Genomic DNA, 17,481 nt, shown 5'->3' with positions numbered 1-17,481 from the left:
ATAAGAGACAATGGTCGAGTAGCATTCAATTATTCACTGAAGTCCCACGTAATTACACATTGAAGGATTTCTTGGGCTGTGCATCTAGCTGCACTATCCACATTTGTTTTGGATGCACATTGATGCCTTCTTATTTTTTGCTGCACCTGCTACTTTCCAAACTTACTGTAAATTTCTACCCGAGTCCCCTGTGATACAGCCAGACTGTCATCTGAAGCTTCAACCGTAAATTTTGGTGATTTGCTTCATGACTGTGTATAACTGTGATACTTCTTGTATAAATCGGTCCGTGCATTCAAACAATGATCATCGCATTACTTCAAAATTCCAGTGTCATGAGCTAGTTCACCAAGCATTGTCTTATGTAGTGTCCCTCTTCCTCGTCATTCGACATTCGAGTGCATATCAATGGAATTTTTAGTGGCAAAAGTAACTGCAGTGTCTATAATTGTAGTTCCTTGTGTTAATAAAAACTCATTCAAGATTTTTAATTTGGCAAGTCCTTCATCCAAAGTCATTTATGGAGACTGTTGACTCTGCTGGACTAAATTTACATCCTCTAGTATCATGTACAAAAAATTGATGTAGGTCAAAAAGGTAAAATGAAATATAGCTGGAAGGAGAAAACTTGTTGCAGTACTACTATTAATGTTTCCCTTTAATGGATCTTGCATTTCTTCCAAAGTGCTCACAATTGTTTCCCTGTCTTCTTTTATGAGTTTAACTGAATTATAAACAGCACTCCAGCGAGCTTCAGACAATCATTTCCTGTTTTTATTGTTCTTCCTAAAATAATTTCCCATCTATATATAGAAAATGAGTGTAACTTCTCTGCAGTTCCAAAACAAGAATGATTAGCACAGGGGCTGAACAGAGCTTTTGGATTGACTTCCTGAATTTCTTGAACAAGTTTTTCAGTAATACTTGCTAATGTAGGAGCAGAAATGCTCGACAAACTCCAAAGCGAGACACTACACGAATGAACTTGTGCACTGTAGAAAGCCTTCTTAAAATTTCAAGAATCCACTCTCTGACGGACAAGTGCAAAAACAGAATGAGGTGGTGCAGTGGCTAGCACACTGGACTCATATTCGGGAGGATGACAGTTCAATTCCGCATCTGGTCATTCAGATTTAGTTTTTCTGTGATTACCGTAAATTGCTCCTGTCAAATGCCAGGATGATTCCTTTGAAAAGGACACAATCAATTTTTTTGCCCATCCTTGCATAATCCGGACTTGTGGTCCATCTCTAATCAACCTTGTTGTTTACAGGACATTCAAATCTTACCTTCCTTCAGTTTTCCTTCCAAGTGAAAAGGTAAATGTACGTGCTGTAGGGAAAATGAAGAATGCATGTAGGTATCTGGAGCAATAGGCTAGAACCTGTGTTGATTCACTAACTTTCACTGTTGAGTGTTTCACAAATGAGACAAATAATGCTTCACATGGCAGAAGCTGGATACTTCTGAAAGATTTCGCTGCTTCAATGCATGGCACAAGTTTTGTATAATAATTCTTGTGTCTTCTTTTCTTCAGCATAGAACAGATTCACTTTGTACTAAATTGATGTTTGCCTGAGGAGTCCAAACATTCCAGTGGGAGATGTATCTTCTACACCTGATTCAGTTGCTACATGGTCACATTTCCAGAAGTAGCACGACCTCAACATATTAATGTAGTATGGCAAAATGTGTGGCATTTGGAGCATCACAATAGATTCTTTACAAATGGACAAAACAGATTAATCTGACCTTAATACGCTTGTGCAAGACAGACACATATAAAAATGAGGGCAGCAGTGTTTTCACAGTTGCTATTCATGTGTCGTATGTTCTTTGCTTCAGTAACATCTCTCTTCTCATTATTTTGGTATCCCTAATGCATCAAAATTCATCTGATCCCCACAGCTGAGTTTAAATTTTATTTAATTTGGCAACAATGTCATAGTTAAGAAGCATTACATACAAAATGTTTGGCTACTTAGAAAAAAAAAGTGACAGGTTCCATTTTGAAATATCTTAACTTGTTTCAGACTTCAGTCTGCTTGTCAACCAGTCTGATCCATTTTGTATATAGAATGGGGGCCAGGGGCACATTATGAAAGATTACTGGTTTCTTTTTACATCCTTGAGCATGCCTGCACACAACTGCATCTCGTTACTATTGTCTAACCCTCATTTTAGTTTAACCATTCTCCGGTAAATTGTCCTCTTGGTTTCCTCCGCAGATTGGTTGACATTATCCATTAGTGATACACATATGCAAATAGCATTTACGTAAGTTTCATCTCGTTCATATGAGCTGCTGCTGCACCTCAGGAGGAGCCTCACACACCTACGTAAGTCTAACAAAACTGTTGTGTGGCTGATGGTTGCAATTGAATGTCTACCTTCGAGAGCCATTCAGCTTAATGACATTCAGCTACACTTCAGTAACCTTTCAGTTGTTATTCTTAAACTGATTTCTAAATATTTTTCACTGAGAAATTTTTCTGGCTGTATCCAAGAAGGCCCAAATCAGTTCTACAGTAACAACTGCCATAGGAGATGCCAGTCATTCATTACACTCATTTCTAAATGCTAACATTGAATTTTTACATGAAATTTCCGGTAACTCATTGGAAGGTGAGTTAAGTAAGTATGTAGTAAGAAGTTTCACAGTTTAACAGAAAAACTGAGATCTCTAATCATTTCTCCAGATACTAAAGTGTGTTCACATTTAGTACAAAAATAAACTGCAGATTTTTTAGTATACATATTAGTATACATTCCACTATAACCCATGTACTCTTTTATCATGAGCCATTTTGGATAAAAGAAAATTTAACAAATGATCCTTAGACCAGTCAGCTGAGCTATAACGACCCAAGTACCACTCTTGTATTATATCAAACACAAACAATCAAAAAGCTTGCAGACTTTTCAAATTTGGTAATCTTCTGTTCAAAAACATACTGTTCCCTATAGTTCCCCACTTTTACTCCCACAAGCTTCTCGAAGACCAAAGTCAAAATTTCCATATATACAACTTTGTAGTGTCAAACACAGTTTCAACGACATGACCTCACTTATGTGTTGTTTGTACTGAAGGTTCCCAATAAAATAAATTCAATGCTTGATCAAAAATTGTTAATTTCCACACTTTTTTCAAGGATTCAGTAACTTCCTTTCATTAACTGCCTAAAATTAACTGCCTATAATGAACTGTTCCCTAATGTTACATATATCTGTTACCATCCTTGTTAGGACAAGGATATTGTTTTGAAGCTTTCAAAGCTTGATGAAAATTTTTGTTACGCCTATGTCTTGTCAGTCTTGCTGTGAGTGTTTCTGTCTAACAAACAGAAAAGTGGTGCCTCCTTTTGCCTCATAAATGTGGTCTTACACTTTTCATAACTGTGTTTGTGGTTAGTACTTTTGTGATCTGTGGACAAAGATCCCATTTCAGGCAATAAAAACACTGCAATACTGGTTTTGTTTTCAAGAAAAAATTGAATTTATTTATTGAATATGCAGTAACTTTTCACAACATGATTGTAATCTCACCTAGTCATTTCCCTGATTTTTGCTACATCACAGAAACTGAACAGACAAATACCTCTAAAAGAGTTACAATAACGTCAGATGTTAAGTAATAGACAATGTCAATGTGCTATGTACAGTGAAATTTCACTCAGTAATCTACATAATAGATTTTGAAAAATTATTTGCCACACTTTATTTTAATGATATCTGATGGAAAAATAATCAACACAAATATCTCAGAAACAGCATTATTACTTGTGGCACCTGTTCCATCAAGAAGGTCCCTAATTAATTACTCTTGGTCTCTTTTTTTTACTCTTCTGCTTCAGATCCTAGAGCCAGAGGAAGCCTGTAAAACTAAATACTCAAACACTTACAACCTTTGTTATTTAACTGGGTCCTTATATAGTATGAAAATTATTTTAGTGCAGCTTCAATGAAAGAATTCATTACCTATGTCAGCTTTGAAAGCTGTTAAAGTGATACGAATAATTTTACATGATTAAAAATCATTGCTGTCTACTTTTGGAGATTCAATTAAGTTGACATTGGATTACAACAGGAGTCCTATCAATTTTATTGGTTTACATATGTGTGAAATGAGACACACCAAATCCTGATCATAAGTCAAGTTGCTATATTCATCATCCTTGCAAGATATCATTCCAATCCACATATGTGATTACCAAACTATTTCATATTTGTTTGTTTTTGCATTAGGACTACTATATTTGTCATCTTATTCACTGGGCCTGGAATGTGCAATGAGCACAGTAAGAACAAGATTTGATTCTTTAGTTTCCAGGGTGGAGCCCAGCTGCTTCCATTCTATTTTTGGTTCAACACTGTTCATTTAGAGTGAGCAGGGACATACAAGTTGTTACAGCTATGGTTAACGCTGTTTTCAAAAGCCTCCTGTTCCTGCATAAGATGAACCTGCCACTGTCTTTTCTGCTGAAGGCATCCAAAAACTATGTGAATTTTATATTTAAAAAAATGCACTCATTCTTTTCCAACTTTTTCATTAAAGCATTTTCATTCTTCATTTAATACTTGTTATTATACGAAAGCTCACAAAAAATTACAGGACACTTTTTAACATGTCACTATACAGTAACTGTGTGTGTGTGTGTGTGTGTGTGTGTGTGTGTGTGTGTGTGTGTGTATGTGTGTACAACAACACAAAAATACAAAAATAAAAAAATACTTAGAAGTACTTTACTCATATTTTAATGAGTATTTCTTACAGTTATTTCCTGGATAACACAGAGAAAGACCACAGGAAATTACCAAAAGCTGCTCAGACACAGTAAACACTAGAGCAGAAAATAACAACCACACCTTAATTCAAATGAGATGTTCATGAATTTAAAAGCTACATCTATGAACATAGTACCATAACCTGATTTGATAAGCATTTGGTGCAGGAGATGCTTACCTGAACCGCTCAAATAATTCAGTGATGCCAGATAGCACACAATTAGAAATAAATCAAAGTAATGATAAAGTAACATATTAGCTATTGTTTATGGATATACAAAATTAGTTTATTTGTGCAAATTGAAATGAACAATGGGCAGGGCCTCCAGTTGCTATGTTCCTGTACATTGCTAAATTATTTTGTGGCAACAGCAGTTAAGTTTCAGAGTAAGTCAACCATTGGAAATTTGCCTGTTTTCAATTCCAAAATAAAATAAAATAAAACACACACACACATACATACATACAGAGAGAGAGAGAGAGAGAGAGAGAGAGAGAGAGAGAGAGAGAGAGAGAGAGAGAGAGCAGGAGGGAGGGGGGGGGGGGAGGGAGATATGTAACACTCAAATTACGTGGATACTTTACTATCTCCATGCTTAAACTGTTGGGCACCTCTCTTATTAAGGAGATACATGAATAAATTAATGTATGCCCAGCATTTGGAATTTTATAATTGTAGTCACACTTCTCTGAAATAAACAGCGAAAACTTCATATTGTACTCAGCAGAGGTACCTGTGGTTCCCCACATACCATGTCACAATCATTATCAATCATACATTTCAAACTATGTTGTGTCCACAGCCTCCAAATAAGTACCAAATCTATTCAATAAAAAGACCTTTTGTTCACATTGCTTTCCACTGTATGTTTATCTAATGACCCATTTAACAGACAGAGTCTTCACTGCCCATAATGAACAAAATTATATGTATTTAACAAGACAGCTGTGCATGTACTGTGGAAAACTAATGATTAGGGAAAGTTACTCGAAATGAGCTTAAACTCTGGCAAAATAAATCATTGGATAATATAGAACGTATTAAACACTGAAATTAAATAACTTGATCTAAAATACAATACGTTTCTTATGCAACCAAGCATCCAACTTCTAAGGCCATAAGTAGACAAAATAAATGTGTAAGAACAGAAAGAGAGAGAGTAGCCAAATTGCTTACTAAAATCCAATCATGAGAATTAAGCCTTATCACAAATAGATATGAAATAAAAACAGTTAAACAAAGTGATCTCCTACACAAAGCAACATTTAATCATATGGAACACTACAAGAAACAAACATAAATGGATCTCCAAGACTAACAATAACACTTTAAAAAAGAAAAGAGCTGGCAAATTATGTGAATGGAAGTGTGGGGGTGGGGGAAGGGTGGGGGCGGTGGCAGAAATCACTATAAACAACAGTGTAGCAGGATCAAAACCAGTATCTATGAAAGATGCAGACACTGTGGAACAGTAAAAAATGCCTAATACCAAATTTATTGCTCTTCCATTCCTATTCAGCTGCTCTTGCAAAATCATCTTTGGCAATACCTTCTTAGCATTCTGCAGGTAATGTTAGTCTCATCATAAAATAAAATGTTTAGTTATCTGAAAGCTGGTCTAGCATGATCCTAAAGGATGTCATATGGTGTAGCACTGCCTTCCTCTACAATGTAAACTGAATACATCAGTCAGTTATCAGTAGACTTGCAGTTTATTGTGGAAACTGGCAGAGAAATTCGGCACATTTTTTCTGGTACTGCCATGAGTTAAATACTGAATGTCAAAATCTAGCAGATATTAGAAAAGGGGGGGGCAGAAAAGCTGAAGGTGCCTTCTGATGGAACTTGTAGACACAAATGAACCTTTAGAAATACCTTGTGAAAGATGGTACCTCAATTTAACTTGCATAAATTCTACTGAAATTCTTCCACATAGAACGTGCACAAATTCTACTGAAATTCTTCCACATAGAATGCAATAATGCATTAAATGGATCTAAAGCATAATTAATTATCATGTTTGTATATGAAAATAAATATAAGGGATGATCAAAAGGTTCCATTTGAGGGCTTCGCTGCAGTCTACATGCAACGTAGCACAACCTTGATGAGAGTAAATAACCACTGACATGTAAGCAAGGGTTTATTGTGGCATTTGTGGCTTTCCAACATGTGTGTGGTAAATGCAGAAACATGAACAATGGCGACTTTATAACCAAATGCATCCAAATAGGACCAATGTGCTGTTAATCTTTTCTTGTCTGATGAAAGACCAACACTGGCAGCCATCCATCGGAGAATGAAGAATGTGCATGGAACAACAAGTCTGTCAAAAGACTCCATTGTGGAACAGTTCACCTAGTTCCATGCTGGTCACGATTCAACACATGACATCAGTTGATCTAGCAGGCCACCTCATTCATTACAGACAAAATGTGGGAGACAGGTAAGTGATTATCAAGCCTTCAGCCCCTTGACAAAGGCCTTGAATTGTCAATGATTTCTGTCAGATGAGGATGTGCAGCAAGCAGTTAAAGATTCCTTTACACAGCTAGACATAGTGTTTCACCAAATGGTATCTTCAACCTGGTATGTTGGTGGGATGATTCAATGTTTGTGGCGATTTTGCACGATTGGCATACCAATTCTGGAGCAGAGAGCCTTCTAACGAAAACCCTTTGAGCACTCCTTATAAATGTAAAATCTTCCAACAGCAGTGTACATTGACAATAAGCACAAACTACTACTAGAAGTCATCTCAGACATCATCACAAACTATTTTCTGGCAATGCTTTTGAGTTTGTCGTGAAAAGATTACTTGTTTGGTTCTTAAATGTAAATTTTTTTTCTCCTAACATTTGTATGATACACACAGACTACTTTTACAAATCATTTCCACTGAAGAACAATTTCATTTAAAGAGTAATAGTGCAATAGACTCTACCCTTGACAAAATTACAGAGAATACAAGTTAAGAGCTAAATATCATCATCTAACAAACATTTTCCAGTTATAAGGGACCTTTCATTAGCGTAGGATTCATCGGCAACACCAGTCTAACATTAATACTAAAAAATCTTTGGTTGAATACAAACAATGGGATGAAGAAAGACAACCACTCACCATACAGTGGAAACATTGAGAGGGAAGGAGAGAGGGAGGATAAATATAAAAACAACTATTGGAGTAGTTGGTCTGCAATAGTGAGTTATAGTGTTTTTTCTTTTTTTTACATGCCTATCCATTGTACAAACCTTCACTGTACAATGTGTGGCTATCTTAACCCATTTCAATGAAACCATTCTTAGAAACTTCAACTGAAAAACTGAACTGCAGTTTTTCCAAACACACTGTTTCTTTACTAAGTTTGATTACATTAATCATATTTCCCTAATCTTATTTTCATTACTGTATCTCCTTACTTCACTTTCTAACCTTAATTCTGTGTGCACAAGGTATCTCTCCTTTAAACAATCACATTTTTTAGTTTTTTTAGAAGGGTTTTGTTTCAACATCATTTTCAAGAAGTTAAAATCAGAGCAGGCCTATCCCTATAATTTCTTTAACGGCTATCATCAAGTTCTCTGTTCTATTTATTTTGCCAAAAGTTCCATCATATCACTGTTTCTTTCATATCATTGTTTTTTAATGATTTAATACATCCTGCAAGACAAAAGTTGTGAAGTCTTCGCTATTCCTATCCGTGTGACTATTTCTAATACAGCTGCAATTGTTTCATTAATAATTGTCAATACGAAACATATAACCCCCAAATTAAAAGGTTTTTATTTTGCTTTATTTGTAAAAATGAAAGGGCAATAGAGTTAACAGTATAAGCTTACAAGTACAGAGTTGCTAGTTCCATCATTAACACCCATTACCCACTTCTGTGACAACAACAATGTAAAATCATGGGTGGGACACAAATAGCACAGTTTGAAAAGAAAACCCCATCCATCCATCCACCCATCCGCCCGCCCTCCCCCACATCATGTTCCATTATTCCCATCATGTAAGAGTGCCTTCAGGGATGCAGAACAAACCAAGATACACATTAATAGGCAGCAGGCAACTTCTCTCAGGTACAGTAGAGGTGTTGAATATTTATCAACAAGAAGTTGGTTGTTTGAGCAGCCCAGAACAATAAGTAGACACTAACTTCTACATATTTATGTTCTTTTTAAGCTGTAGGAATTGAATTTATTGTTGTTCTTTCAATGATGGGAGATTAGTAGTGATGTGCATTAAAGCAAAACACAGGATACCTTGAAGTGACTAAACTGATTTATCAAAACCTGGATTAAGTATTTATTGATATCAATAAGTCATTAGCATGAAATTCATACTTTGAAGATGAGAGTACACAGGATTGCCAGGTTGTGAATTTTTCATATATTCTTACTTTTTTTACTGTTAACTTAGCCTTACTTTTTTTATTTCCCCGTACAGCACTTTCTTCAGTTTTTTAATATTTGGCACTGGCCTATCACAGAACCCAACACAATTCTTACCCTTAATATACATATAACAAAAATGCCGACTGATTATACTTGTTATTATTACCATTTGGATACACACGGTGTTTCTGTAAGACCGAGCAAAACTGTAACAGGACATAGTGAATGCTCCACTGGACAATTTGAGGAAAAGAATCTGGGTTCAGAGAAGCTAGCATAAGGAGGAATGTAAGTAAACTTATCTACCACTTTGTCTAGCATTTCTGTTTTCCAGTTTATTTACAACTGACATGTGTACAAGTTTACACATGCTGTACTGCTTATTTACTTGTGCATTCTTTATTTTCTGCAAGGAAATGACTACGATGAGCCTGATAACTAGGAAGTATTTCCTGGTCACTGGATTGGAAGGGGAGGTCCTATTCTATGGCCTGCGAGGTCACCTGAGCAGAATCCCCTTGATGCTTCAGTTTCAGCACATTTTGCAAGATACAGTACAAATAGTACGTTCATTGTGCAATGATGGTATTTGCAGTTAGCTGTAGCTAAGGTAAATTAGACAGTACACAGTACTGTGATTTTATTCCTATTATCTCCTTAAGCTGGCTTCTCTGACCCCAGGCTCCGTACCTCAAATTGTTCAGTGGAGCATCCTCTATGTCATGTTAAATTTTTGCATGCTCTTATGGAAATGCCCTGTAGATTTTCTGGTAGTCTATGCTTAGCCTGGTACTTCTTAAGCTCACCTGATTGCACAATTGATAGTGTTGTCAATATACTTAATTTCCAATTCTGATGTTATGTACATGTTCTTAAACTTCACTGCCGTGATAAATTTCTTGAATCCATACAGTATATATGCCAGTTTTCTTAATTTGCTTTTGTTCGGGAATCATAGTCAGTGGAAAGACACTTTTACATGTGTTAGACCTGGTTCAGCCTCTGATAAACATGTTCTTTGTACAATGTGCAGGAAGGAATTAAGCATTTCACATGGTGAACAGTTTGATCTCAAGCAATATGCCCACTACAAAGAACATCAGTTAAAGGAGAAAGCAATTAGTCAAACCATGAAAGTTTCTCAATATTTTGTGAACAATACAAAATCTGAAGCCAATGTTGTCACAGCTTGTGAGTTAGGACCTTTGTATCACACAGTCAAAAATAACCTTAGTTATACAAGTTTGACATGCAGCAATAAATTGATGTCATGTATATTTGCAAATTCAGAAACAGCTGTAAGACTTTCCTGTGGCAAGATGAAAGGAGAAATGTCAGCGAAAAACTTATTAGCATCAAAAAGTGTCAGTGAACAACTTATTAGCATCAAGAAGTGTCAGTGATTTCGTTCATCCTCAAAAATCTCCTGAAAGTAGTAAGATTTTCTCAGTAGCAACGCATGCTTCAAACAGAGGCACCACAAAGATGTTCCCAATATGAATGAGATACTTTGAATCATTAGTAGGCATACAGAACTGTTGACATTGATTGAACAGTCAGATAAATATTCAAATGCAGTGGCAAAGTTAACTGTTGATAGCCTGGAGAGCCATTCACCAAATAGTAATAATTTAATAGCATATAGTGCTGACAATGGTAATATAAATTTTGGCGTGAAACAATCTGTTTATCAATTGTTGCTTCTCAAGAATCCCAACCTGCAGAGAGCCAGTTGTTCAAACCAGATGGTTCACAATGTGATGAAGCACATCATGGAAGAGATCTTTGAAGATCTATAGTCATTTCTCTGTAACACATAAAAGGCTTGATTCTGAGTGGTCTGAGATATTAAATGTGCCCACAAGATGGCTCTCTGTAACTCCTGCCATTAACAGATTGAGTATGGGGTCAACTACAAAGAGCTATTTAAGAAGCTTTGATACTTGTTGAAAGCAACTTGCATCAGTATTTTTAGCTGAAGGTCCAAGAAAGGAATTTTTGGTGAAATATATTTGCATTTTTGAGACAAATATGAGAGATCAAATGCAATCAGTACCAAAATACCTGGAAAAGAGGGAGCTAAGTACTATCAAATCACATAACAGTCTGTCCATGATCTGTGAGAAGGCCACACAAAGAAAGAATGATAAATTCCATGGGAGTGAAACCAAGAAATTAATGAAAGAAATTTCAGCAACATCCCTTGAGATTTCAAGTGAATCTGATTGTTTCTATGACACCTGTATGGCAAAGTTGGAACCTCTTCCTTTGAATGGGAAAACACAATATTGTGACTTTGAACATGCGGTAGAAATACTCTGTTTACATGATCAAGTCAACATGGATCAGCTATACGAAAATTTTTCTGATGAAAGATAACTTCACTGATTTTATCACTAAGGGTGGTGTATGGGGCACTAGTGCCTCACCATAAAGTGACGAATATATCTTGGTTCATACATGTTGTACTATACATATCAGGTTCAAATACATTCATGGAATGAGTATTTTTGGTGATGAAGAGCAAGTAGACCATTGTTAGGAAAAGGTGTTCACCATAACTCATAAAATCAGATCGTCAAACTGTAATAAATGATGATATGTCTTGCAAAGACTTTTGTAACCTGCTAAAAATGACAGCATATTTCTAGATAAAGCTAAATCAGTTTCAAAATACCACAGTGATATGAAGTAATAAGGTTCAAGGTAAACGTCAGTGATTTCTGATTGAAAATGGCATTCAATAAATAAAAAAAATTATTAATGAATGAGCCATTAAAAATATGTCCATGAAAAATTTTCCTTTTTTGTGAAGAAAGTGGCAACTTTTACTATTTCATCTTACAAGACATGTGGGAAAATGAAATTCTACAGCTTACCGTAGCATTACAAATATTTTCGAAGTGTGTTTAAATGAAATCTGGAAACCAAAAATTTTACCATCACTATGGATACTGGTATAAATGAGGTTAGAAAGCTGTGAAGCAATAGCTTAAAAACCATGGGTACTTTATGTGAACAAACAATGGTAAACAAAAACACAAAATACCCTCATGACAACTGGCATGTAGTCACTGCACAGCAAAGACATCAATCAGCACCACATGGCAGGCAATCCCAACATACAAAGTGATACAATATCTGAATATAAAATAAAAATGTAGTATTGTTCTGAATTATTTATCTGAACTTGACTGGTTGTCATTTTTTTTATGAAAATTTGTGTGTTACTGAAAATCTGGAGGATGGAGTGGCAGCAGAAGGAAACACTGACCATGATACACACATATATGGTGCAAAGGCTTGCAGCCAGGACTCAAAAGTACGGGATACACAAAGCAAATGTACACAACTGTTTAAAAGTTGTGAAGGTTAGATAAAAATTAGACTAATGATACAGTTCAACTTACTTTTGGAGAAAGGAGAAAAGAAAATAATACTTTTCCCCTACAAGAGGTAGACTACACTGCCACCTCTACACCATAACAAAAAAGTTAGCCTATAATGGAATCAGTTAGCTGAACTCAAATAAACTATTTTCTAAAATAACTGTAAAGACATTATAAATAATAATGGATGAGGTTGTCACAGAAGAGGGTCGATTCATTGTTGGTTATTTTACATGCCTAATGAATCTGCCCTCCAACTAACTAATATGCAATCTCGAAAAATCTTGAAAAGTCATACAATGAAAAGTAACAGGTGAATATGCAATCCCCCTGAATCTTCTCTCAGTTATTGATATGTATACGATTAAGATACAATGAACATGCAAGAAAACTTTTTTGTGGTAGAGATCTTAAGTCTTTTCTTTTATAATAGTGGAAAATTATAAAGCAGTAACAGAAATTTACTTTTCACCCATGAAACTGAATATGACCTCCAATTACTGCTGCACAAAGTTTTAGTGTAATGAAAGAATATGAGTTATATCTCTATCACAAAAATTTAAGCAACAGCTTTCATGAGGAGGAGCCTCAATGACCAAAAATGTTATTGTGAAATAAAGCATTATAAAAGTTTCACAACTAAATTAATTAGGTTTTGACGTGTTATTTTTCAAAGAAAAGATATCTGTATGGGAAGATATCAAGAAGTATGTGATACATTCATTGTAAACTGAAAAAATTACCTAGTGCTAAATCGATTCTGAAACTCTAGTATGTTAAAGTTTCATTGACACTGATGTATCAAAATGAACTTGGAAACTAATATATATATTTGAGAAGTAGAGTGAACATCAGAAGGCACCTAAAGACTTTAGTAGTTAATGAGCTCATAAAAAATTTCAAAAATAAGGGGGGGGGGGGGGGCTAGCTCATATGTGTGTCACATAAAAATTGATAGATTGATAGGTCACCACTGCATTTACTAAGTTGTGGACAATTAGCAAAACATGAATTTTAATGGCTTGGGCTGCAGTGAGTATAACAAATCAAAGACCTAGCCTGTAAGGACAATTTTCTTTCCCTATTACTAAATGCATATGATTAGATTATTCTATTTCAGTTTTTACTTTAAAAACACAGTAAAGTTTGAAATAGACATTTTTATAACTGTTGAGTTATTCTAAAGACTGAAACATCAGCTGTAACTTAGTATTTTAATTTCACTTACTGTCAGTTTCAGTTATTTCCACAAAGTCCCAGGTTTGAGTCCCAGTCCAGCACACAGTTTTAATCTTTCAGGAAGTTTCAAATTTCCGCAATGGTTTCAAATTTGATCTACTGTTGTACCAGGAACCCGCACTTGCTTTTTAATGAAGTGATTTAACTCTTACTTTTTTTCACTAACAAAAAAGTTTAAACAACTCCCATCTGCCATTTAAATAGATTTTACAGCGATACTTCTTTAGACATCAGTTTTACTGAACTACTCAGGGTAAATGTTTCAGACAGTAGTACCCGTCACAACATTGGGGTTCGTACTTCCTCCTGACACCCAAAGCTATTTGCTCAGTGGTATTCAGCATGTAAATATGAGATCTGAATGTTGTTAGTTGAATCTGTGTTTTTCATACTAGTTAAAAAGTTTTTTGTTTGGAACAGATCAAAGTTCCAAGACGTTAAAAAATATATTATTTTCTATTAATTATCTGCCCTAACAGACTTCACCCAAATCTACTACACAGGTAATTTATGTAAATACTACAGGACATTCTTCATTTTCAAAAAAGTATACCAAATAGTTTAAGAATATATGTAGTCTTGAAATATGAAAACATTTGTGCTTGACATCATAGCATGAAATTTGGTTCCTCCCACAAGGGTTGTCTTCAAATAATTGCAGAGATCCTCTCCCTTCCATGTCATGAAAAAGTCATCTGTTAACATCGAAGCTCATCCTTGAGCCTGAAGACAAATAAGATACATGGTTTTAGAAAAAGAGAGAGAGAGAGAGAGAGAGAGAGAGAGAGAGAGAGAGAGCTCATTTCCTCACTTGATACACCATAACAGAAAAAGTAAAAAATTAAAAAGGAGAGAGGAACTGGTAAAAAAACTATTTAGTACATCAAAAATCTCAGTCATCATATTACGTAAATGAAATATGATACCAAAGTAGCTCTATTTGGACAAATGAAGCAATATACTGCTTACAAACCATTTGCTTAAGCACCTTACTTACTTGAGAAGACTAGGATGTCCCTATGAGAACAGCTACCAATTAGTACCAGCACTTCTGGCTTTTGGCAGGTAAATGACACTGTCTATGACAGTAGGGTAAGACCATTAAAAAATAATGAAAATTTACAAGAAGAGGATGTCTCAACATGTAATAGTGTAAATGATCATGTTAGAAATGGGCTGCAAATGTCACTTTGAATCATACGTATGAACACAGTGTCCCCATAAACATGTATAAGAAATAAAAATCATTCTGAGAAACCTGAGCTGGCAGACTGAATGCTGTTATACTTAAAATACTTCTTCAGTGACCTGTACATAAGATGCCTGGAAAGCTACATATTAAGGTAATAAACATTAAGACTGTGGGTACTGAAGTGCAAGAATCTGGAGTACCATTTGAGACTGCAAACTCCCCATAAAACTTTAGCAATTTAAAGAGTTTATAAAAAGAGAATCTTCAGTTTTGAACTTGAGTGCATTGTCATCACGTACAGTACACCACCAAGAACAACTGACAATCTGCTCCAGTTCTTATAGATAATAGAATATCCAACAGTTCCAGTTCATTAATCACTGCTCCATGTTATTCTTTGTACAAATGGTTAGTTAGCTGCATGACAGGACTTTTTTCACATTATATGCTTACACTGCACAAGCACAAAGTACACAAAACGGACCCCACACATGTAACTGTATGTATTTAATTATGTATATGAAGCATACATGCTTTCCTGAATACTCTATCTTCATAACATTATAGCCTTATCAGACTCTTCGGGGAGAAGTATGGTAGGCACTGATGATAAAAATAGCTTCTTTTCCTATTTTTACGGCCAACTAATCTTCTGCCTGACCTTTTTTGTCTTTGTTCCCTCTGACACCGCGTCTGTGTTTCGCTCCTGCAAAGAAAATAAGAACTATTTAATTTACAATTAATTTTTCACTATGAAGCCAGTTGAAAACATTCAATTGGTGTTCTGCAACAGAACAACTTAATTCTTCATATTTTTAGTGACTATCAGTGAATGTTTTGTCTATAACTAAGATGTGTTATCACATGTGAATTGAAGGTTGGGAGTTAATGTTAGCCACAGCAAAGCTACCATGTATAACTGAGATCTGAAACACACTACGTGACTGTATTGCAACTCAAAATCTCTTTCCTCCCTAAGCATTCTGAAACAATGGACATGTGAAGGATTTTGCAGCATGTCTCGATACAATATATAAATAAAATCAAAAACACCTAGTTTGTGTTCCTTATCTAGTCATTTATTATTATTATGGCAATACAAGGATTCCACTACAACATAAGTCAGAAATGGACAATTTCAATAATTTGTTAATAACATTCACATTAAATGACACAGATGATGTTCTCTGGTAGTGGATCCAACATGCTTTCCTCCACTGGTGCAACCTCATAAGTTGTCACGTTTATACTCTATAATTAAAAATTCTAAATTCTCATTGGATATTCACCAGTGGATAACAGAAAGTGGCTTCACATTGTCTATAACCACTACCCACACACAATGTGAAGTAAAATGGCTAATCCTTTGTCATGCACCACATTCTCCTCACCAATATTTCACTGACTGCCACCTATTCTTCCATGTTGTCCATTCCTAGGCCACAAAAAGTTACACACCATAAGAATCTGAGAATTAATAAACATCAAAAATTCCGATTTCTTTCTCTACATATTCAACACACTGCCACAAATGCCATAGGCAGACAAACTTAAGTCTCTCATCAGTCTATCAACTTTCAGATGTACTGAACTGCCAGCCTCAATGGCATGCCATCATGTACAAAATGTTCTTGAGCCCATCACATTACATTGCAGGATATGCGCCTAATTGCCTTAGGTCATTATCATTTTCTACCACCTATATGTTCAAAAAAATTAACAATTAACTTTGATTACAAAATAATGAAAACATAAAAATCAGTTACTTTCAATTTATTTATAGTACATCCCTGGATTCTAAAGATTAAAAACCCCCAACTGGCTCAAACATGTGACCTAACAGGAATTAATATGGTATTTCCTTGTAGATTAACGTTTTCTTCCAGTAATTTCTACACTGCTATCTGAATGGTTAATATGGACTACAACATTACCCGAGGAGCATACACATACACATCTCACATAACAACAATAATTTTTATACTGTTTGTGAAGACAGTACACATGTTCACTGTCATCACCCCACACTACAAGTCAAGTCCAACTACACACCGCTGTTCCCACAGTCACTAAATATACAGCACAGTTCAGGAATATAATTACGTTCCATCACAGTCCAAATAATTTGCTTGCACACACTCACTCGCAAACACTGGTTTGCTGGCTAGGAAGGTTGGACGGAGGGGTGGCACACGTGCATGGTTGCTGAAGCTGGTGAAGAGTGGCACACACTGAAGGTGATGTGGAGACATGAAGTGGGAGGAGGTGACAGGTTGGAGATGGGGAAACTGTTGGGTGGAGGGTGTGGGAATAGTAAGTTACAAGAGACTGAGGGCAGGATGATTACAGGAGTGAAAGATTTGTTGCAAGGATACTTCTCATCTATGTCACTCAGAGAAGTTGGTTGTGCAGGAGGAGGATCCAGATGGCACAGATTGTGATGCAGCCATTGACATTGAACAGTTATGCTCAGCTGCA

The 17,481-nt window shown here is 35.6% G+C and overlaps 1 protein-coding gene across 1 annotated transcript in view; it reads right to left on the bottom strand.

Annotated features, from left to right (window-relative positions):
- Positions 1-14,690: 14,690 nt before the first annotated feature.
- LOC124555514 overlaps positions 14,691-17,481 on the bottom strand; it is a 63,827-nt gene continuing 61,036 nt past the window's right edge. The window contains exon 4 of the mRNA XM_047129460.1: positions 14,691-15,709. Coding sequence (XP_046985416.1) covers positions 15,638-15,709 — 72 coding nt within the window. The 3' untranslated portion in view covers positions 14,691-15,637. The remainder of the gene's footprint in view (positions 15,710-17,481) is intronic.

Source organism: Schistocerca americana, chromosome X, assembly GCF_021461395.2.
Source record: "Schistocerca americana isolate TAMUIC-IGC-003095 chromosome X, iqSchAmer2.1, whole genome shotgun sequence".
Classification (NCBI taxonomy): Eukaryota; Metazoa; Arthropoda; class Insecta; order Orthoptera; family Acrididae; genus Schistocerca; species Schistocerca americana.
This window is presented reverse-complemented; position numbering and strand designations above follow the sequence as displayed.